Source organism: Tiliqua scincoides, chromosome 5 (genome assembly GCF_035046505.1).
Source record: "Tiliqua scincoides isolate rTilSci1 chromosome 5, rTilSci1.hap2, whole genome shotgun sequence".
NCBI lineage: Eukaryota > Metazoa > Chordata > Lepidosauria > Squamata > Scincidae > Tiliqua > Tiliqua scincoides.
Genome location: NC_089825.1, coordinates 34,086,721 through 34,110,945, shown reverse-complemented (window position 1 = coordinate 34,110,945; position 24,225 = coordinate 34,086,721). Strand labels below are relative to the sequence as shown.

Genomic DNA, 24,225 nt, shown 5'->3' with positions numbered 1-24,225 from the left:
CAAACATTCCTTTGGGGAAGCCTCTGTGACTGCCCTTCAACTGCAGGATGCAGCACATGCCCCATTGGCACAGCTATGTCAGAGATGAAAAGTTGGTTAGGATTTGGGCCTAAGTCTATACAGAAGACTGGTGCTCAACGTACATCTTTCACACTACAAGAAATCCCTTTAGCCAAATCTTCCCACCCACCAAAGGCCTTGGATACTTTGTGCATGACCATAATTCAAACTCCACACACGCTGCAAAGGCATTTGCCAGTTCTAAAACCACGTTCCAAAGAGAGCAGGAAGATGTGACGTGCGAGAGAAGGAATACAGACATTCTCACGATAGCCTAGCATCAGCTATAAAGACCAAGTTCCAAAACGGAGAACCCATTAAGTCCATGATTTACTAGCCTAAGATGTTAAAGGCATAACTTTGTTCTCCTGGGCAAACCGAGAGTCCCAGTCAAAGTTCAAAGCTGCAGTTCTGGGTCAGAGCAGGCACATCTTTTCTTTCGAAGAACTACAAGTGTTTTTCGTTCAAGGTAGCCTTGCAGCTGTATTTCAGCTGAATTGCAGCCGTCGGCCCACGATCTTCTGAAACATTTTGCTTCTGTTTATGTTTCAGAGGCTACCGCTTCGATCCAAACCAGATTAGGCACTTGGGAAAAATCCTGCTCTAATTTCCTCCATGGTGATTCATGCTGGTCCTCTGTTGGTCCTGATGAAAGCATCTTAAAGTAGGCAACAAGAGCCAAGCCAGTAGTAAGGTACTCGTTTTCTATAAAAGCTCAGGGCCGGCTTCCAAAATCCCCGTCTCCTCTGCTTTAGGCGGCCTTCCCTCCAAAGAAAAGAACGCCACTGGCTTGTTCAAAATTGCCATGATTTGGACATACTGGATGCGTTTGAAAGGTGATAAACCACATAAGTGTTCTTTCAATGGAGCCACCTCACATTGCCATGGAATTCAGCTTTTTTCACCCCTCCCTCCGCTCTACGCCCAGGGGATTCATTCTGTCCTCTCACCAAAACCTGGAGGATTTGGAGTTCTCCATTTTCCCAGACAGTTATCATTGGCCAGTGCATCAAAAAACCCTTCCTTTCATGAATTCTAGCCACAGCACAAATACACCACCTATCAAACCCAAGGCACTCTCTTTAAATCATGGCCCCACTTGGCAGCCCAAGGCTCTCATACCATTATATGCTCAGTAGACGCTATAAATCTCTCCCCTTGGACACTGCTTGCTGCTTCCAGTGCCTAAGCCCAGATCGTACAAATGATTCCAGCAAAGGGGTAGGGTGCTAGGGAAACATGCTGTTCATAGAGCATGTAGGTCTGTTTTCTTCAAAACAGCTCAGATTGTATTTCACACCAATGCACCACCCTACACGTTTCAGGCTCAGCCCGAGGAAAAAAAACTACTTTGCCGCAGAGGGTGTGGTCACCTTCTCCCAGTTATGTACACTGAAACTCGAAGAAAGATTTATATGTAACAGAGTGCAAAAGTCCAGATAAACCTTGCTTCTTGCACCTCTCATTCTCATCTTGCTTTTTTTTTTTTTTTTTAATTAGACTGATCTGGAACCAAACAACATAGGCCTACACACATTTTGTCATCTTAAAAGTTAGACCTATTCTCCACCTTGAAGGCCCTTGCAGGGTGGAAAGGCGGGGTATAAATTTTTCAAATAAATAAATAAATAAATATTCAAGACCATCCAGTGATCTTTCTTCCTGAGGACAAACTAGATGTTCACCTTGTCAAAAATGGCAGCCCATATTAGGTTTTTCCAATTATTCCCATAAGAAGTTGGCACACATACCCATGCTGTAAATATCATCACAGGGATATGTCTTCACCCTCCGGTCATTGGATGCTATTTAAAGAATTGGTAAAACATAGAGGCATAACATGGATAAGCGTGCCTAAGCATTAAGGAGAAGAAAACACATGCTGCCCGTTAGGGCAGCAGCCCGATTATGTCAAATGTCAATGAACTTGAATGCAGGTTCCTTTCCCACATCCTAGCCCCTATAACAGCTCTGTAAAAATAACAGATTTTGGCAGCCCCCCCCCCCCGCTGCACATATTTTGAGGGAGAGGTAATTTCCGTTCTATCTAGCAATCAGGTGTGTGGTGTGAAAACCCAGAAAAGCTGCATGTCTTTCTAAGCAAGAAAGAGAGAGGGTGACTAACAGCCCAATCCTGAGCTGCCCCAGGCGCGGGGCTGCGGTGACACTGAAAATGGCTGCCACTGCATCCTACACTATTCGGGCAGCTGGTGGCAGCTCCTCCAAAGAAGGGGGCTTTCGTCCCCTTCCCCCAGGTAAGGAGAGTAGGCGCAAAAGGTGCGCCAGCAAAAAGGTCGGCAGTGAGAGCCTTCGTGTAAGGCGGCAAGCCCAACACGAAGGCTCTGGATCTGATGAAGCGTTGCTCCAGCGGTCCCACTTCCTCCCTCCCCCGGCACGCCTCCCTCTGCCCTCTCCCTGCCTCCCACCTCCCAAGCACACTTCCCCCTCTCCCTGCCCTCCACCCGCCTCCCCCCTTCCCGGAATGCCTCCCCCCCATGCCCCTGCTTACCTCTCCGCTGCTCAGCAGTCCGCGCAACTGCCAAGCAGCGGAGGTCGGGTGCCCACCCGGCGGTAGCCTGGCGCCAGCCAGCACTGTGCTACTACTGGTGCTCGCCCGGTGCTAGGGCCCGCAAACGTGCCTCATGGCACATTTACCACAGTGCGGCAGTGAACCGGCACGCCAAGCCCAGGATTGGGCTCTAACACTGCTATGCTATGCCTATAGAAGTAATTTCAGTGGAACTTAATTCCAGGTAAGTGCACGCAGGATTGTCATCTGAATCCAGCGACTCTTCCCCAACGCTATCCATTCTCACTGCTCTCCCCATTTTTTTAATTTTTGGAAAAGGATACATATATGCAGCTGTAACAGCAAGGGCACTTTCTTCACAGTGGCATAGTAGCCACCCTGGAGCCTGGGACAAAGTTAAAAATGATGACCCCCCCCACATCGCACCCAGAAGTGACATCACTTCTGAGGGACCAGAGACTCCAATTGCTGGGTGTGATGGCATGCCCATGGTTTTTTTAAACTGAAATTTTTTTTTAAAAAAAAATCTGCCCCACCCCCCCTCTTACTCGCCTTCCAAGAGTCGCAAGTGGCGATAGAAATCTCTGACCATTTGCTGCTCTTGCTCCACCATCTCCCCCACCCCAGCCCCCTCCTTGCCCCCAAGCCCCCTAGTTGCCCCCAAAGCCCCTGGAGCAAGGGGCCAGAGATAGCAATCCCCACCGCCCTTCTTGCAAAGAGTGCTGTTTGTTTCCGACACTTTTTTCAAGAGGTGCAAGTTGCAATCATGGGGCGGGGGGGGCGGTTTTGCAGGGATGGATGACCTGACTGTTGCCTCCAGGCAGCCTTTAGCCATGTGCAGTTGCTACTGCCCCACACTCCCTCTAGCTATGCCACTGCATCCCCATTTTAATGGTGCCTTCGTAAGAACTATCCCTTGAGGATTGTGACCAGGGATTTTTTGTTTCCCCGTTTAGCATGGTCTTTGACATTTTCATTACAAATAACTCCCCCAGAAACTTGGGTTGATGAACAAGACATCCACTGTTTCCCAATCATTATGACAGTGTTGCCCCTGAATGCTAACAATGGTTTTGGATGGCCTCTGACATCACACTACTACCGTTCTACTTTCATTCCCAAGGATAGGGGGATTGCAGTTTCTTTGGAAAGGATTGGTTGAACTCTGCTTCAGTCTGCACTGCATTTTTAGGGTAAAATGCTGAAGCGTGTGTGTTCCCCCCCCCATTGGTGTGACTATGTTTACATTTGTACCTATTATACAGACAGACCACAGAAACACGTGTGTGGCAGTTTCACTGTTCAATGCCAGGAGAGCCCCAGCCTGTCCTATTATTTTCATGTACTCTTGCTCACTTTCCTAGAAGCTGTGGTGAACCACAAAGAAGGTGGAGAGCTGCTCCCTTCAAAAATTGTCTCCAAAGGAAAGTTCATTTGAAAAGCGTGGCGACTCCAAAAAGGCATGCCCAGACCTTGCATGCCTGCTATAAAATAAATGAGAAATCATTTCAAAACAGAAGTCCTGATCACGGGATGATCAATACGTTAGATCTGCAGCATTGCACTACAGATACAGCATTCAGAATCAAGTTTATCTGCCATGATGGGAGCATGAACTGCAACAGTGGTGGGCAGGCAATGCTTCCACGTACGCCAGGAATGGTTTTCTTGCATGCATGTGCGTCCTGCTTGTGTGTTGCTGCCCACCCCTGTCGTCTACCAAACTTGTGATCAGGACTGTGCTTGACAACTCAGAATGCGTCCTAGGCACAGATCTGTGGCTCTGTCAGCTCAGGCCTAAGAGCATAGCCCTCTGCTTCACTTGTTGTTCCCTGGATAAGGTATGTTTCTTTGACACTCAAATGCAACTAAAATGATGAAACAAGTGTGTAATCAGGAAGCATTTAAAAGATGTACAAGCAGCAGCATAGGCTGGGGACAGTGTGGTAAGTACTGAAGGTGCTGCAGTGTGCCTTGTAAGTGACTCACTTGCCATCAGAGCCATTCCAAAGCAGGGACAGCAACACCTGTGTGTTTCCATCACTGCCTGGAATGACTACGACAGCGGGAGGGAGTGCTTACACAACATGCTGCAGCACGTAACACACCCGACCCCCGGCTACGCTATTGTGTACAAGTCTCGTTACAGCCATCAAGACTTTAGCAAAGGAATGCAGCTCAGGTTGCAATCATAGGCACACTTTCCTGAGAATAAGCCCCATTGAAGACAATGGGATTTACTTCTGAGTAGACCAGCATACACTTGTGCATGCATAGGGTCCCAGTTTCAGTTTGTAGCATCTCCAGGTAGGGCAGGAAGGGACTTTCTGAAAACTCATGAGCCTCTGTGAACCAGCATAGAATGATACTGAACTTGATGGGTCAATAGTCCTGCTAACTGGTTAAGAGGCACTTTTTCAAGTGGGTGCTCCTCTTTTATTTAGCAGGGGGAGAGTAACTGGCCCACCTCACCCCCCAGCAGTGTCTTTTCTAGTGGCTGTTCGCTGGTGTTGCATCTTTTTAGATTGTGAGCCCTTTTGGGACAGGGAACCATTAGTTATTTGATTTTTTTCTATAAACCGCTTTGTGAACTTCTTGTTGAAAAGTGGTATATAAATACAGTTATTAATAATAATAATAATAATAATAATAATAATAATAATAATAATAGTCTGGCCTTGTATAAGGCAACCTCCCATGTAATGCAGTATAATATGATGGAGGTTCAGCGTGATCTGATTTTGCTTTCATTTTTCTAAACTACCCCTTTACTGGAGTAGTCTGAAACCTCCCTAAAGTTTGGATAAAAGCCCTTCAAGGGCCATGTTCACTAAGCATGCGGAAGGAATCATGCCCACTGGCATAGGGAATCATGCCCACTGGTAATTGTGCCCACATGCATTCCTTTGAACATATGCATGGAATTTTATGTAGATAGGACTTTCCTCATTGATGGATTATGCAAGATTCCCAATGGCACGGAAGAGTCTACAGGAGCCCCATTCAACCGTCTGCTGTACGGAGGTCAAAGTAGGGACACAGGCACACTCCTGTTTGTCCCTCAATGTGCTTAGTGAACACAATGGCACAGGGTTAGTTTTTAGTGAAAGGAATGTTAGTGAAAGTTATAGGACTTCAAGTCAGCACAAGTGATGTAGGTTAGGAAAAACTTTTTACCAGTAGGAGTTGACAATGGAGCCTATTGTCAATGGAGACAATGGAGTCAATTGACAATGACAATGGAGCCAGTTGTACAGGTGGTCTCTCTCTCTCTCTCTCTCTCTCTCTCTCTCTCTCACTGGGGCAGTTGCATATCTAGAGGGTACTGATAATGATAAGTACTGCAGCTGCCACAATGTGCCGTGTAAGTGGCCCCTCCCACCCACCATCGAAGTCATTATGAACAGCGACGGCAATGTACAGGAGATGCCATTTGGTTCAGTGAGCACTTGTGCATTGCCATTGCTGCTTGGAATGGCTCTGTCAGCGACTGGGAGGGGGTACTTAAATGGCGCATTGCAGCACCAGCAATACTTACCATTCTGCCCTCCCCCTCTAGCTACACTACCGCACTGGGGGTCTTCAAGCAGAGGTTGGACAGTCATCTGTCAGGGATGCTCGAGTTCTGAACTGCCTGCAACAAGCGGGGAGTTGGAATAAATGTTCTACAAGGACCTCTCCAACTCTGAATCTAGTCATCACTAACTGCAGCTGGTTTGGGGCCAGTAAGTTCACATTTAAACATTAATTATGACACTTCTACAACAGCCTTACACTTGGAAAGCACGCTGGAGTGCTGCCAAGGCATAGGTGATCCTTGAATAATGGGAATTATATCTTGTGCCTGTTTCTGCTCAGCTATGCCTTGCCTATGGTAAGCTGCATTTGCTCATATACATAAACATATAGAGCGCCTTTAAGAAATTGGGGCTGCATGCTTTCCATAAATTTTTTGGTTTTGGCTCAGTTCTCTGTACACAGAAGTTTGTTCGCAAACTATGTTTAAATCATTACTGGCCTCACTACTCTGTTTATTGAGATAAATGTCATTTCCCTCTTCAGAGTGGTAGCAGTTATCTGTGGCATTACCAGCTGGTTTCCTAACAGAAGAGACCTCAGCGGTCAGTTTGTCTTTCAGGCACTTCAGTAACCAGCTGGGTAAATATTAAAAAATGGAGATCCCACAGACAACCAGGGTTTCGTTTACACAGAGGTTTTGGAAGTGCAGCCGAATTTCACCTGAACTTTGGAGATCTGTTTAGCTTGTGGAGGGCTGCAGCATTATGCAGCTCTCTAGATCTTCCACCACCGGCTTGGCCCACCCTGCTTGAGGATCAAAGACATGAAGACCACCTTGTAAATGACTATATACTTAGTCACCTTTGGTGATCCAGAAATATCTTCAGGCAACCAGGTAAAGAAGCTGTTGAGAACTAGGTTTTTTGTTTGTTTTAATTAAATTGGCCATGAATTGGTGCACCAGAAATAGCTTATGTGTGTCTGTGGGCCAGCACGGTAATAAATACATTATGGGCTAGTAACAGTGTGGTATAGTGATTAGAGTGTTGAACTAGAACTAAGAAGATCAACTTTCAAATCCCCAATCAGCCATGCCCTCTACAAGCTGCAAGGAAGGGAGACTATACAGAAGTCACACACCCACAGCCATAAGAGCAATGGTGAGGGCTGGCCATTTCCTGGCAAATATGCAGATGTGGCAGGATTTTAGTGACTGCTGCTCTGTATAATCAGATTGCCTAGCACTTCTGGAGGGTGGCAGTGGGGACATAAAAGCATAAGAAGAGCCCCACTGGATCAAACCTAAGGCCCATCTACTCCAGCTTCCTGCATCTCACTGTGGCCCACCAGATGCCTCAAGGCATCTGATACCTTCATCAGACATCTGATGCACCTACATCTGATACACAACATGATAGATACTGCATCCTGTTGCCGCTCTCTTGCATTTGACATTCTGAGGCAGCCTACTTCTAAAATCTACATAAAGTTGTGCATACCCATCATGGCTTGTAACCTGTGATGGACTTTTCTTCCAGGAATCTGTCCAATCCCCTTTTAAAGGCATGTAGGCCAGACACCACCACATCTGTTCTAACTCTTCCAACACTCAATTTTAGTAGACACCCCCTGTTTTTTTTGGTCCTGGTGTTGTGTCATAAGGAAAAGAACATCACTTTAGCCACTCTATCCATTTCTTTCATAATTTTTTTATGCCTCAATCATGTCTCCCCCCCCCCCTCAGATTAACTGAAGTAATCTGAAATAATATTGAAGTAAACGGAACCATTCTATATTCTCATGTTGAAGTAAACAGAACTGCTTCTGAACCACAATCCTGTATCATTTAATTCTGCTTGCCAGCTGTCAGCTTGGGAAACATCACTGTCCCTTCCAAAGCTCAGAACAAGTTAGAGAGAATATAGCCATGATCCACCGGGCCTTCCACCCACCTTGCTCCCCTGTCTGCTGGAGCAAGCAGTTTTACCCCAGCCAGAGGGTTAGAATGGTGGCAATGGGACCTTTGGAGTCAGGAAAACAATCTTATATCACAGCTTGGGAGCTTCGATGTTCCCTTCTTCTGTCAAAGGAAGCTCCTTCCATCCAAAGAAACTTTGGATCCAATCTGTGAACTTTGCATTGACAGCTGGTCACCTTATTTCTTCTTGATAAATGACCTGTTCCTGCCGACACTTTTTATACACAAACCTGCCTTTAGGGAGTTCCACATTCAGAAATTCATGCAGTATTGAAGGTTGTTTTTCAAGGTTGGTTTCCACTGTTCTGATGAGTTAGTTCAAACAGAGGCTGGTAAAACCTCTCTCTCTCTCTCTCTCTCAATTTTTTTTTCTTATTATAGTCCCCCACCCCCAATCACAACAAAAGAAAAATTAAACAAAGCTGTATTCCAGACCCCCAAAATCTAATCAAGAGCTCCGTTCATTCTAATGAAACAATTAGAACAGGGAATTTTTTTTTTTCTCAGTTGTGCCACGCTAGCAGTCGAGTCTAAAATAAACAGTGATTCAGGTCTTTAATTTTTGCTCACAAAGCTCATTTCTAACCAGAAACGTTTTCATATCGGAAACCTCAGAATGTGACAGTACATCTTCCTATCCCAATGTTTCCTTTTCAGCTCAACAAGGCCAAAATGTCATTCTCTCTCTTTGTAAAACAAAAAAAAAGAAAAGAAATCAAAGCCAAATGGTACAAAATGCAAAGTTTGGTTAAACAAACAGTCAGTATTTCAGTGGTTTTTATCTGCAGCCTGCAGAGCAACTAAACAAAGCCAAGATATTGTCCATCTCTTTGACAGACAAAGAGCCTCGCAGGTCCAGAGTGACATGCCCCAGGCTGGCACGTGATTAGAGTAATTAAATTAAATAGCAGGAAACATGTTTTCCATATGCCATTGCCTGACCACACACAAACTGTAACAGTAAATCTTTTATACTAGATGGGTGCTGGGAAAAAGTGTAATTATTTTGGAAATATAAGATGGCCACAAAAATAAAGTCAAAGTAAGAATACTTTCAGTCCTTCATTAATTCCCTGCCTTTGTGTGGGCAAATGTCATGTGCCTATTTTTCTTTTCTTTTTAAGACTGTACGGTCAAACTGGCAATATAGGATGGGCTAAGAAATCAGTAATGCTCCGAAAGGTTTTAGCTTCTCGGCTTCAAGTGTCTCTTTGGATAAAAGACTTAACGCTTTGCTCTAGACGTGTGCATTCGGACACTTCTCTAAAAGGAAAGCCACCCAACTGCTTGCTCTTTTGCTATAATGCACCTGGTTAGCAAGCCTAAATGTCAGGATTGCATGGCATGTGATGGGGTGTCCAGGCTCAGTTAAGCCTGTTAACAAGTCTGCCTTCCAGGTGGACAATCTGGTACAGCCACCCTGAGTTTGCTCAAAACGACCGTCATTTTTTAGCATCTTAAACATATTTTAAAGCTAACCTTAGTGTTATTATGATGTAAATCAGCAGATCCCAAACTGTGGGTCTGGGACCCACCAGTGGGTCATGACCCAAATTTTGGTGGTTCACAAAACTGACAGGGCAGATAAGGATATGTGCACCAAGGGTTAAACAAGCAGTTGCTTGGTGCGGGGAGTCACTGCTGCCCAATCAGCATTATAGCCACAGCCCTTGTCAATTATAAATCAGGCAGTAGCCTCTAGGGCCTCTGAAAAGTTTGACTACCACTGACGTACAGGGGGCTACCATATCCACGGATCCCATATCCACAGATTCACTAATCCACAGATTGAGTCCACATCCCCCCCCCACACACACACACACAACCTAACCTCCAGAGGGTCGTCTGAGCCCAACAGAGGCTGCGTACATTTGTCTGCAGCCTCTGCCAGGGTCAAGCTGAGCCTTACAGTTTTTAAAAAAGCAACCATACTTCCGGTTTCTCCATTAAACCCTGGGCCACCTTACGTCACTTCTGCTTACACAGAGAAACTGGAAGTAACTTTTTTTTTTTTTAATTGCTGGGCTCAGAGGATTCTCAGAGCCTTCCTCGCCTCTGGAGGGTGGGGGGGCATTCACTAGTATCTGCAGTTTCAGTTAACCGTGGGGGGTCCCAGAATGGAACCCCCACGGATACCGCGGCATGCCTGTGTATGCTATATTAATGTGTATATTATTTTAGTCCTTATCTGCTTGTTAGAATATCCATTTTACTGATGGGTGTATTTCTATTTGACTGCACTGATTTCCCAGCAGGGTGCAATTTCCTAACTATGTAGCTTAAGGCACGGCACAGCTACAGAAAGCTTTCTTTGAGGAGGTCACACAGCATATTAATTCTTGAAATACAGAGTTGGCAGTTTTGGGGCCTGTGCTGTTTTCTTTACTATCTTCATGAGGAAAAGAGTGGGGCCAGCAAAATGCCAACCCCACCGAGGAAAATGCTTCCCCACCAGTTGCGTCCGGAGGCCTTCTGCGGCCCTTAAAATGTTACTTCTGGTTTCCCGAAGAAACAAGAAGTGAGGTTTTTCAGGCCCTCCGGAGGCCTTGGAAAGCCTTTGGAAAGCCTCAGCTGGTCTCTGGATGGGGAGGCAGTGGGTGCAGGTGTCCCTCAGGATGGCACCCATAGCTCCTCCGAGGTACACCACTGGCCAGCAGGGACTGACCTGCCACCACAATTCAAATTTAAATGTCAGTGTGGTGTTTTCTTATGCAATGCCATATCTTCATTCTAGACACTCTCCTGCAAGTGATATTTTGGTGCTAAAGTAGAGGCAAATTGAGGTTCTATGCAGGCACACTTTTGAAAGAGCTACATACTTAGAAAAAAAGTATGGGGTGCACCTTTCCTGGCCCTGCACAACTCAATGAAGTCCACCTGGTTGAAAAGTTCCCACCTTTGGGAGTGTCAGGGAGAAACGTTCAAACGTTCTCTTCTTGGCATGTTAGATTTTTGCAAGCAGGGAATTTTTTACCTGGGAGGGTCATTCAGTCATATGATGGCCCCCTTTTGACGACGGCTGTACCGCATGCTTTTTGGCTTTTAGCCATACAGGCCAGATATCATCACTTCCTGATATTTTCAATGGAACTGCCAGCAGTGGGCTGAAATCATTTGTCAGTGCTGGATTTGCTTGGCAGTGGATGACAAAAACGAGACTGCATGTGTGCTGGTAAATAATATCTAGCTGAGCCACACAGTGTGTGAGGGTGCCAGATTAGAACACAGGGTGATGTTTTGAGGATCCATCTGCCAATATTACTAACCTATTTGGAAGGATTGCCTTATCAATGACTGTCATTGCGGTAGTGCTGACCAATCACTGCCATATTTTAAAGAGATGTCTAGTTCGAAAATGCCCCCTATATGATAAACCTCAACGATCATTATGAAATGTGTTTAACATAAAGAGGAATGTATTTTGGAACAAGAACCCTGCTTGGCTCACTACACCATTTGTTTGCCCAATAACGTTTTGGCAAAGTACATATTATGAACTTTCACATCATTTTGTAACAAACACATACATACTCCCTCTCCACAAACACACACAAGCTGTGCTATTGGCAATGCTTCTCATCCCATGACTAAGAAGCTACCAGAAACTCTTTGAGTGGTACCTTAAGGTTCAGAGGGTTTAACGTACAGAGCACAGTTTGTGATGCAGCCTCATGTAACCAATAGGTATTTCCTATAGGACAGGAAAAAATGTAAAATAAGGCAGCCACAATCCAGTTCAGAATGAGGGGTGTTTAAATCTACTGAGATTTAAACACCCAATTAATTTATTCACTTTTTTAGGTTGATTGTTTTTTTCTGGTTATGTGGTTATATTTATAATGCTGGTAATTTTTTTTTAATTGCTTCTTTCTTTTTTTAAACCTGATAGGTCCTCCGACACAAACTTCTCACAAAATCCAACTATATATATACCAAATCTGGGCAGATCTTTGATTCCTGCCACCACCTTTGTGGTTGGTTTTCTCCTTTGGGATATATAAAGCTCTCACCACTAGGACTTGTTTTATTATAATTTTTTTTTTTTTTTTTTTTTTTTTTTTTGCAAAGGCAACCACCATGCCAAACAACTGTGGAAATATATCCAGCCTCCTCCCTTGTCTGGACAGCGGATAGGCATATAACATATTTTCTGATGAGACACTGTCAGTATGCTTCAATGCATCAGATCCTGTGGTTTATGGGTGGAGCTGGGGATTCATACATTCTGTGCCAAGTTCCATCCCAAATTCCCCATTCAGCTAGAGACGTGTACGCAGAAGATTGTTTCTATGCATGCATAGTCCTTAGCTAGATTTGGGATACTGGAAAAAAAAAATCTGTGTATTTACAATATACAGTTTTTGCATAGGTATTTGGGCTGCAATCCCATATACCAGTGGGTTCCCAAACATTTTCGACTGGAGGCTTCCTTGACCTACTGGGCTATTGGCTGTGGTTCCCAATTAAGAGTTATAATCCTATACTGGTATAGGGAGATGAGTTTTTCACAAGGATTCCGTGGCTCACCTTTCTGGTTACCACAGCTCCCCAGGAAGCCTTGGCTCACAGTTGGGGACCACTACCTTTCGCCTGGGAGTAAGCCCTACTGAAGACAGTGAGACTTACATTTGAGTAAGCATGCACAAAATTGCACTGCTCATCAATATTCATATTTGCCTACCAGGATTGTGTACTATATATAGTACTATACATAGCAGTATATACCATATTCCATTATCTTGTTAGGTTGATTATACATTTCCATGTCACCTGGTATAATTGGCTAGAATTTTTGGCACAATTCTATTTTGCGCTGGAACAGGCAGCCAGGAGCTGTATCCAGCGCAAGAGAGGGCCCCAAAGTGGCTCAGCTGGAGGCAAAGGGAAACTTTTCCCCTTACCCCTGGTAAGCCACTGCAGCCTCCAGAGGTGACATAAGTCCGCTTGAAGCCGCTCTGCACTGCTCGGGAATGGGGGTTGGGATCCGGCATAAGAGCCAGGTCCCAGCCCCACCTCCCACTCCCCACCCAACCCGCCCCCAGGACTGCTCTCCACCCTCCCTCACCCCACCCTGGAACGCCTCCCTCCTACCTCCTCCTCACCCTCCCCCAGAGCCTTGCGTAGATCAAGTTCAGCTGATGCAAGGTTTCATCCCCGAGTTGGCACAGAGGCTGGATTCAACCTCCACAGGCTGGCACGTGTCCATGTGCTGGCCCAATCAATTCTAGAGGAGGCGCAAGCATGCTTAATGGCATGTTTGCGACCATCCTGGGTCAGCACAAGGGACTTGTGCCAGCCCAAGGGTGGCTCTGGATTGCACCCTTAGGGACTTTACTGCAAAATAGATATCACTAACCTTATGGTTATCCAGCTTATGGATTCAACCTCCACAGGCTGGCACGTGTCCATGTGCTGGCCCAATCAATTCTAGAGGAGGCGCAAGCATGCTTAATGGCATGTTTGCGACCATCCTGGGTCAGCACAAGGGACTTGTGCCAGCCCAAGGGTGGCTCTGGATTGCACCCTTAGGGACTTTACTGCAAAATAGATATCACTAACCTTATGGTTATCCAGCTTATGGATTCAACCTCCACAGGCTGGCACGTGTCCATGTGCTGGCCCAATCAATTCTAGAGGAGGCATGCTTAATGGCATGTTTGCGACCATCCTGGGTCAGCACAAGGGACTTGTGCCAGCCCAAGGGTGGCTCTGGATTGTACCCTTAGGGACTTTACTGCAAAATAGATATCACTAACCTTATGGTTATCCAGCTAAAAATTATCAGTTGTTACCACAAACATATCTAATTTCTGAGATTTGAAGTATAAGTTCTACCACAAAAGGCCTGGAGACGTAAATAACAGATGATCAGAGAAAAACAAAGGGAGTGCAGAAACTATTTTCTGTGTTGCGTGCTTGAAAATGGTGGCACTTTAGGCAACATTCTAAACCATTTAAATGTTAAATGTTAAATAATTTTAAATAATTTTAATTAATAATAATGGAGTTATTAGCAAGCTCCATTCCGTTCCAGTAAACTGAATTTTTCCAGTATGCTTGATAAATTTGAAATCCTTACATATTATATTGACTGTATACATTGAAAGTATCTCTCTCTCTCTCTCTCTCTCTCATGCACACACACACACACACACACACACACACACACACACCCCTTTTAGAGGCAAGCAGGGTTCCTAAGTACTGATCTATACCCATAAATGAAAAGTGTACAAAGAGCTGAAGCATAATTTGTACTTTTCAGGGCAACTATTCCAACAGCTGAAGAGACAAGCCATCTTGTAATTGAAACATTGGCTTGCCTTTTCAGCAGCCAATAGTAAACCAATAGATGAAGTACATGCACATTTAGTTCTGTTCCCATTTTGCACATGCTTGCCTTCTTTGGGTTGAATAGTCAAAACCGTGCTATCCAAATTGTAGGGAAAATGACCAGAAAGTAAACAAACTGGCATTAAAAAATGTGCTAGTAAGTCACCCATTTAGCTGGATGAAAGAACAGGGTTTAATTTAATAATGTTAAATTTGGTTTAAAAAAAAAATACATTTTGTGCATTATCACTCAGGGGAGAGAATGTATCTTGATATACTAATTCCTGGGGGGAAATAGTATCAAAATAAAATCAAAAGCACCTCAGAATGCCAGTGAAGATAAAACAGGGCAAAAGCACTCAGTACGTATATAATGAATGTTGAAGATGGTATATGAAAACTGGTTTCATTGAAATCAGTCACAAAGTTGCAATTCCATTCAGTGCAACTAGGATTTCAAACGATGGAGATGGAGAAGTGGAGTGAAATTGAGTTACATAGGAATGTATCCCAAGAAAGATTGTTGTGACTTTGCGCGGCTGAACTCAGTGAGACAACTCACTTACTAATTTAAGCCCCATTCATTTCAGTGGGGCTTAGGAATCCTAAGCTACTTAAGATACGATCTATAGTATGTATTTTGTTGTTTAATTCAATGCAACAATATCAACCAAGGATGGAAATTAAGATAATGAGAGCAATGTGCAACGCAATCCTAACCCCCAGGTTAGACTGGCACAAGTCACTTGTGTCGACCTGGGGGTGTTACAAACATGCTGTAAGGCACGTTTGCATTGACGCAGGAGTTGGGGAGGCCAGCACAAGGAGTTGCGCTGGCCTCTCTATACCGGATCCAGCCCTGCTGGGGTAAATTTGCATCTGCTGCTGTAGGGGTCTAAGGGGAGCATCAGGAGGGTTGGGAGGAGGTATTTCGGGATGGGGGGCGGGCGAGGAGCAGGTGGTGGTGCCATGATCCGGCGCTTATGCTGGATCCTGACCACGTTCCCAAGTGGCACGGAACAACCTCTGGCTGCTCCGTTCTACTCAGATTTGCACAACCTCTTGTGGCAGATCTGAGTAGATCCATTGGGGCCAGTGCAGTGTGACATGGGGTAAGGGGAGAGTTTTCCCCTTGCCTCGGGTTACACTGATTCTGGCCCCAAACTTGCGCTGGATGCTGTGCAAGCCCGCTGGCCTGCTTGCTCCAAGTTCGGATTATGCCCTAATTAGTTGTATTAAAATCAGATACATTGAAATGTAATGCAATTTCAGTGTGAGTTGTTTAAGTTCTTGACTGCATTACCAATTAATAATATGTATTTTCCCTTCCTATTTTATTTACTGGTAGTGAACAATTTCTTGAAGGTTCTTGAAGCAGCAATTGCGGTGGCAATTTGAACCTGGTTGCCTGTGTTCTCTTGCATCCCCCCTTATACAAACAGAACCCATACAGGCTGGAAGTCCACATTCAAAGCCCAATCTTCCAGATGTATATGTGTACCATATTTTAGCAAACCCCCCCCCCCCGTGAGAGTGACAATGAATTTTGACAGTATGCCGACTGTAACAACTTCCAGTGAAAAATTCTAGTTACACTTGTTATTGCCTTCTAGTTCTACAGGTGTGATAACCATTAATGCGGCATGGACAGTTATGAAGGGTTATGTCTTGGCTTTTGTCAGCCCAGAATTTACACACACCTGATTTGAAGGTGAAGTGCCCACAGGTTCCTCCCTAATCAGTCTACTATTGGTTGAAGTATCTCATTGCACATACGCACCCTTGTATCTATTTCATCAGCACATAGTGGGGAGCAGTCTATGGGGATTATCTTGCTCACAGATATTGAAACCCAGCATCTCTAAAGCCAGTGTACTTGTAAAGAATATCCAGCGATTCTGAAAGCTGCACAGGCAGCTCTGGTCTGTATGTGTCCATCTGTCTACCTGTCATTGCTTCCGAAACATACTCTATAAATGGGATTGCTAAGAACAGTCAGTCTTCAAGCATGTGATGAAACATAAGGGAATAGATGTTGTTTGATGATGACTGTTTCACAGGTTTTTTTCTTTTAAAGGAAAGTTTGTTTGCTTTGGCCTGGATGTGCCGCACAGTCCAACTTTATGGACCACTCCTAAGACCTGTGATGTAAACATGTGATAGGAGAGTATCAACAGCAGTGGCTGTATTACATCACCAGTTATGACATAATACTATAGAAAGAATGCTGCCAGTGCTACGCTTTGAATTTCTAAAAGCAAGCAGGGATGGTTTTTCAGAGACATTAAGGTGGAATGCTTAGGGCCATTGCTGCGTGTGGCATGCACAATCTTCACAGTATAGTTTCTTCTTTTTCTTTTTGCTTCAACCAGTGGAGTAGCTACAGGGGCGGTGTCCCGGTAAGTACTGCAGGCGCCGCAGTGCACCAGGTACGTGGCTCCTCCCACTTGTCATCAGAGCTATTCTGGGCAGTGACAGCAAAATGCAGGCAATACGTACAGCATCACCCCCCACTGACTGAAGCCACGCCACTGATTTCTACTTTTGCTTCAAGAACTTCGACCAGAGATGACAACGGAGGTGAAAGAAATGACTATATGGGCAACAGTGGATCCATCACATCATCTTTAGTTTAATTGAAAAGTATAATCCAACCTAAGCTAATATTGGACTGTTTTCAGCAGAGAAATATAATTGCATTTCAATCCTATTAAAACGGATGGGACTTACAGCTCAATCCTATCTGGCTAGGCCTTCTGCTACCAAAACTCATGTTCCAGTAGCGCAAGGCCCTTTGGGGTGGTACAAAAGCTGGGCCACTGTTGCTCACTTCCAATCTGCTGCCGCAAATCAGGAGAAACATAGCATATGCAGTATTGGTTCCTGGAGGCTCTGCCACGCCTTCTAAATTGTTTGTGGAGGTGGTGAGGACTGGGGGAGCTCCGGGGCAATGGGAGGGCAGGGGCAATGGGGGAGGGAGAGGATGGATCTTGGCAGCATCAGCATGTGCCAGCATCTTATCCCTGTTTTCCCACCCATCCCTCCCCTCACTGGCAATCCTGGTGCCGATGCAGCCCAGGGCCAGGATTGCAAAATGCCCTTTCCTCCAATGAGGAAAATGCTGTCCCCCATCTGTTGCATCCAGGGGCCTTCTGAGGGCTGGAGGAGGCCACATGCCGCATGCTCGGAAGGCCTTCTAATGTTCTGGGGTATTTGATCCCTCCCCAGGTATGCCACTGCCTCCCCTTGTTTAAGTCCACTACAGATTTAAGCCCACTATATAATTGGGGTAGGACCCACAGACCATCAGGAAGCCTAAAAAGAGGTAAGGAAAAAATATTTTTCTGTAACCTCTCCCAGGCCTCCTGATCACTTCCCCCAACTACTGCATGCTGCATGCCTCTCCTTGGCACTGCTGCATTGTTGCCAATGGTGGGAGATAGGATTGGGCTAGGGCAGCCCAAGCCCATCCTCCCCACAGCTGCCAGGTGCAGCGGTGCCAAAATGGCTACCACTGCATCCAGCGGGGCCAGGGAGGCACTTGGGGGAAGGGAGCAGGCCCCACAATGGAGTTAGCTATTTTGCTGGTGCAGACTTGAGAAGACCTGCGCTGCGCTTCTTAGCCCAATGTGGGAGACAGGATCCAGCAGAGGAGGCCGTCCCTCCCCCGCCCTTCCCATGCCCTCCCCACACCTAGAACGCCTCCCCCTGACCCCAAAAACTGCATCACTGCCTGGCGGTGCTACCTACCACCAGCGGCCCTTTGAGGGTGTCTTCCTGGTGCTGCAGCCCAGTGCCAACTGCTGCGGGCCCAGCACCACGCTCCCTCCTCCCTGGGTGCCATGAATGTGCTTTATGGCACATTTGGGACAACGGAGCCTACAGTACACGAGTACTGACTGTGCTGAGATTAATAGGTTTGGGCCCTTAATGTGTCATGATTTCAATTGAACTTAAGCATGACTTTCTCTGGATTGGGACCATGAGATTTTAAACCACAATCAAGAACAGAACTGCCACATATTGGGGTAATTTTGATTTCCTAATTCTACCTTGTCAGTATCATCTAAAATTTCCCCAATATTTTGTGTGCAGACAAATAACTTCCATGCTAAAACTTTAAAAACCATTGGGGGAGGGGGGGTTACAAGTAATTTTTAACTATCTGAATTCTGGATAACAGGAATTTTAAAAACTGGCATATATTTGTATTACAGGCTGCAGGATGATACAATGGTTGATGCACATGTTCATGACTAATGTGATGAGGAGAAAATGAACACGCACAGATAAGATTTCCATTTTTGTACAATGTGTGATGGTTGAAGCGGTATCATGTAACAAGCCAAAAATAAACTGTAATTTAAAATGGGGCAATAAAAGCATGGTCCTCAATCTACTGTTTCAACAATAAGCAAACATATTTGTCCGTATGAACGAGAAAGCACTGACTTAGAATTATCGACTTTGCACAAAGCCAAATATGTGAAAGGGAATATTTTGAGAAAAAAAACCTTTATTTGAGAAAGGAATATATAGACTTGAATCAGAAGGCAAAATAGGGAACATACAAACAGAATATATTTACAACACAAAACCAGAGGTCACCAAAGGAGTAAATTATAATAAATACAGTAGATTTAAAATGTGACATTTAGCAATTAGAAATATGGTTGCTTATACCCAGTTTTCCTTTTCACTGGTTCCAGGTAGCTTCTCTTTTAGAAAATTTGAGTGGCTTGGAACTCCACTGGCTATACTGGGGTAATTCTCCTCAACTGCATTATAAAAATATCTTTGTACTTACACATGTGCTTGAGTCATTACTGTACAAAAGTTTGCCTGTATTCCAATTCCTGCCCAAATAAAACGTACTTTAAAAGATGTACTATCTCTTTTTCAGTGGGCTAAAAGCAGATTGCACAAAACAAAATGTATAAGATGTGAAAATATCTTTATCCCTAAATTTGCATTATGGTTCTAAGGCTACAGTGCTATACACACTTTCTTGGAAGTAAGCCCCATTGGACATAATAAGACATACTTCTGAGTAGAGATGCATAGTATTGTGCCTTTTGTCAGTTGTTTTTGTTTGTTTGTTTTTGCTTTTTTTCAGGAGGAGGAAGAAGATGAATCTCCAAAGATGTGTTTAAGCCCTCTAATCTCACCGGCAATGTTCATGCATCTGTTAAGACAGGAGAAAATGCAGGTGACATTAAAGAGCATTATGCTGGCATGACATCTTGTAATCAGCAATAAATGTGCTCTGTGTATTTAAGAACTTTTCTGGGTATGTCTTTAAGAACTTTCACTGTGTTTCTGTTTCAGCAGCAGTGCACACAATCAGGAATGCAAGATGTTAGTGAATGGAGAAAGAGTCTACTTCAGTGATTGTGGAAAGCTAGCTGTAAGTATTTTGACAACCAACTGAGGATGCAATCCTATTCACAGTTTCCTGGGAGTAAGCTCCATTGACTATTATAAGACTTACTAATGAGTAGACATGCATAGGATTGGGATCTCATCAGCATATACAACTGGAGTTCCTATATAGCTGGGAACAGGAGTGATGAAACAGCATTCCCTAAAATGTGACCTGACTTGATTAGTCAGTAATGCTGAGCTGTTGTAATGTCCTAAACTGTTGGGGGTACTTCTCACATCACCACATCCTACACTGGTATTTCTTCCATGCAGGAAAAAAAAAAAAAATCATGAACACCATCTAATGTGATCCACACACACACAAGTTTATTTTTCTGTGTGTCTATGCAACGGGAAGATGCAATGGACAATAGCTGTCATTGTATGTATGTATGTGTGTATTTGTCACAGCTGATACATATGTCATACATGCGCATGACACTCCCTTCACGGATGTGATGCATGTGTAAGAATTGGTTGTGTGTGAAGTACCCTATTTGCTGGTGCAGCAAATGCAACAGATGGTTATACCATTTTTTGAAATTTTTTTTTTTCCAGGAGAAAAAGGATAATATATCTTTAGAAACAGCAACATTTTATCAGGTATTTTAGAAAACAAGAGAAAAATGTAAACACCACATGCTTATAGTAGAACAAGTTTTCCATTTGGCAAAACAGCTCTCTTGTGAAAAGGATACTGCTCCTTAAAATACCTTAGAAATATAAATATTTCAATTAAAAAAGAAACTGACATGAATTCCAGGTCAGTTTTTGGATTATCCATATTAAAGGGGTCTTAATACAACAAATCTTTAGCTTAACAAAAGTAAACCTATACAACAAAGTAAACATATCAAAAGGGAATATAAAGGAAATGTTTCACTGGAAAGCTTCCTTAACAATTTCCTTGCTTTGTTGTTTTCTTTGACAATAAATCAATTCATAGACTGCCCTTTAGAAAACAGAGAATAAAACACTATCCTCTGCTTTCCTTTGCCCTCCTCTTGCATTCCACAGTGCATGAATCACTGGACTTCCTGTTTCCATAAGGCATTTCCTGTCCACCTTCACACAATTACTTTTCTGCAGGAGAACAGCAGGGACCTGACACAGCCCTGACTTAAGTAAACAGCCGTTTCTACTGCATACCAACTTGTTCTGATTTTATAGCATTTGAAAGGACTATGATCTTTCTGGAGGCACAACTACATACAACTGCATGCATGGCTTAGTAATAACTAAAATACAATTTAAAACTTCTAACTTCTATTTGCCAATGATGGCTTGTGTTTGTACATATTCTTGGTTTATTTCCCACGAGAAATCAGGCCTAGATATTCCTCTGTAACTTGGCAAACACAGTAGTTGAAGTTGCCACTCCACCCCCATCATGTGATGCATCTGTGGCCAAGATTTTGGCTACAATGATTCCAGAACAGTCTCAATAGCTTTTATGAGAGATACGGAAATGAATGGATTGTTGCCTTTCTGACAGTCTTTCTGAGGAGTGCATGGAAAATTTTGGCCCCAAGGCTGGTGCTGGAAACATTCACAAAAGTGCCTCCTAGACACTGTCATTGGCATAAGCATGTAAACTCACAAGCTAAGCTTTGTACAACTGAATAATTTTGTTTTGCTTGAATAAAGAAATTGAAAGGCAAAGACCAAATCATGTTGATAATTCAGTCCCTTGCTATCACCATCTCAAAACCAATATAGGTGGCTCATGTATTTGGCTGGATCGTGTGCATAATTTTGCACACGATAAATATCATCCAATGAAGCAGATGCAGAGAGTGATGAAATAAGATGTGGCATAAAAATCAATGCAGAAAGGGAAAAAAAATTTTTTAAAGTGCATTCCATGTCTGTCCATCTGCCTTCCACCCCATCGCCTCCAGGTCATGTTCTATATACAATGTTCGGACCACTGATATTTGGGCCAGTACCTAGCAAAGGGGTACGTCCCCTTCTTTTTAACAGTGTTTAGGACTACAGTATGGTACATTATTTACAAATTGAGGAAAGTGTACATTGAGACTTGTCAAAGAAATTTAGAAGTGGAGAGAGAGAGAGAGAGAGAGAGAGAGAGAGAGAGAGCGCAATGCTCTCTTTGGAACAGCAATAGTTGATCTCCACAATAAGTTCATACAACAATGAGTTCCATTTCACTAGAACTAACTAATGAGGCAGAATCCATTAGCGCTAGTTTGAATTCTATGAATAACTCAAAGGCTTACACAGCAACAAGTGTTCCTCGATTTAACAAGCACTTTCTCATTATGCTCAAGGTGTGAACACATCTGCCTTTGTTAGATTGTCTGAACGCTAAAACCATGCAATTCAACTGAACTCTGCGGATGGAAAAAAACACATTTTGTTCATCAGGGATTCAGAAAATGCTTATTATGATCGTAGTCAGATAATCACTTTAATTACAAAGCCTGGAGCTAAATCTTTGCCTATTACCTGTTGCATAAAAGCAGCTTTCTCCCCAGATTCCATTTGTTGACTCTGAATATCATCATCACTGTCCCGTGGTTCCTCTTTCACCTTCACAGCCCCCAAAGGCTGTCCCAGTCTGTCGTCCAAAGAAGCACTACTGCTGTCATCCCTAATGCTGCTGCCAACAGAGGGCGCTCTTTCTTCCTGCATGGGATGTTCTCCATGAACTTCTTCTTCCGCTTCTTCTAGGCTGCCAGGCTGCTTTAATTGTTCAATAGATTTAGAAAGAATCTGAAACAGAGAAAGGGGACAGGGTGGAGGGAGAAGACATAGGCATAAATATGAAGTAATGACTTGGTTTAGTTCTCTACAGAGGCCAAAAATGCAGATCTGGAGAACTACCTATACTCGCTGAATCTCTCTGAGATTGTTAGTAATGTAGCCATGGGCATGCTTAGCAAAATGTGTGCACTGAACTTGTGATGGTGACTGTGGGATCATTCCAGAACTACACTTTGTGCCTGCATGTATCTGCTATATCTTATAAATGGTGCATACATCCTAGTACATGTGCAGTCAATAATACACCATCCTGTATACACCACACACATATCTGGTGTGCTCCCTGGGGCATTTGGTAGGCCGCTGTGAGATACAGGAAGCTGGACTAGATGGGCCTATGGTCTGATCCAGTGGGGCTGTTCTTATGTTCTTATCCTTACCCCTCAAAATTTGACCATTTATATGTTACATAAGGAAGTAGGGGTAAAGAATGAAGAGCTGGGATGGGAACACAATGCTCAGTCTACAGCCCTTTATGTTCTCCTTTGTGTGGCTCTGCTGGAAGTGCAAAGCTTTTGGACCGCAAGGGGCTGAATCCAAAGGTGTACTTCCAATGGCTCTAGCACTTGCAGAAGGGCATGCACAAGAACAATGCAAATTCCTTGCATTGGCACAATTAATCATAATGATAGCATTCTGGGAAGCTACTTTTTGTCTAGACTGGGCCAGGAAGTGACCCTTCGGCACACATTCTAGAGCAGTGGCTCTCACATATTTAGCACCAAGACCCACTTTTTAGAATGAGAATCTGTTGGGACCCACCAGAAATGATGACATGACTGGAAGTGACATGATCAAGCAGGAAAATTTTTACCTATCCTAGGCTGCAATCCTACCCACACTTACCCAGGAGTAAGTCCCATTTACTATCATTGTTAAAAGAATAGACATAGTAGCTTGTTAAAAGTACAGGTGTGTAACATTTCTGTCCTATCCACACTTACCCAGGAGTAAATCCCATTGACTATCATTGTTAAAAGAATAGACATAGTAGCTTGTTAAAAGTACAGGTCTGTAACATTTCCCCAAATGCAGTCACTTATCATGGTAGCATCAAGTCTAATACATTAAAAATAAAATACTGAAATGAATGGGGAGCCACCTGAAATTGGCTCATAACCCATCTAGTGGGTCCCGACCCACAGTTTGAGAAACACTGTTCAAGAGGACAACAGTGGAGATTGGCAGGAGCTGGCTGCCAAGAAAGTTATCAGTGCCTCAAGTACCACTGGGATTGGCAAAGAGGGGGGGCAAAAAATTCAAGTTCAAACAGGAAAAATGTCTTGCAGCTTCTACTCACCCCGACATTTTGGGTGGAAGTCTGCTAGTGGTAGAGCTCCTACAGTGAATGTAACTTTGGATATAACCCAACTTTCCCAGTGACGTCCTTTGATTTGTGACAGAGTGGCCCTCTGGACTGTCTGAGGACAGGACTGTAAGTCAGTGGTCAAGTACCTGCTTTGACTGGGAAAAGTCTCAAGGTCAATCCCTAGCACCTGCCTGTAGGGCTGCTCAGCCTGAGAGCTGCTGCCTGTATTGGAGACCATTCTGAGCTGGAAGTACTAAAGATCTGACTCAGTAAAAGGCAGCTGCA

General features: G+C 44.1%; 1 protein-coding gene across 4 annotated transcripts in view; it reads right to left on the bottom strand.

Annotated features, from left to right (window-relative positions):
- HDAC9 (histone deacetylase 9) overlaps positions 1 to 24,225 on the bottom strand; it is a 518,896-nt gene that overhangs the window by 197,491 nt on the left and 297,180 nt on the right. For 2 of the 4 annotated variants that reach the window (XM_066626952.1, XM_066626955.1), the window contains one exon: positions 18,919 to 22,580. In XM_066626952.1, the coding sequence (XP_066483049.1) occupies positions 22,263 to 22,580 (318 nt within the window). In that variant the 3' untranslated portion in view covers positions 18,919 to 22,262. Of the gene's footprint in view, positions 1 to 18,918; positions 22,581 to 24,225 lie in introns of those variants that run through there. The other 2 variants (XM_066626953.1, XM_066626951.1) reach the window with 2 other exon arrangements.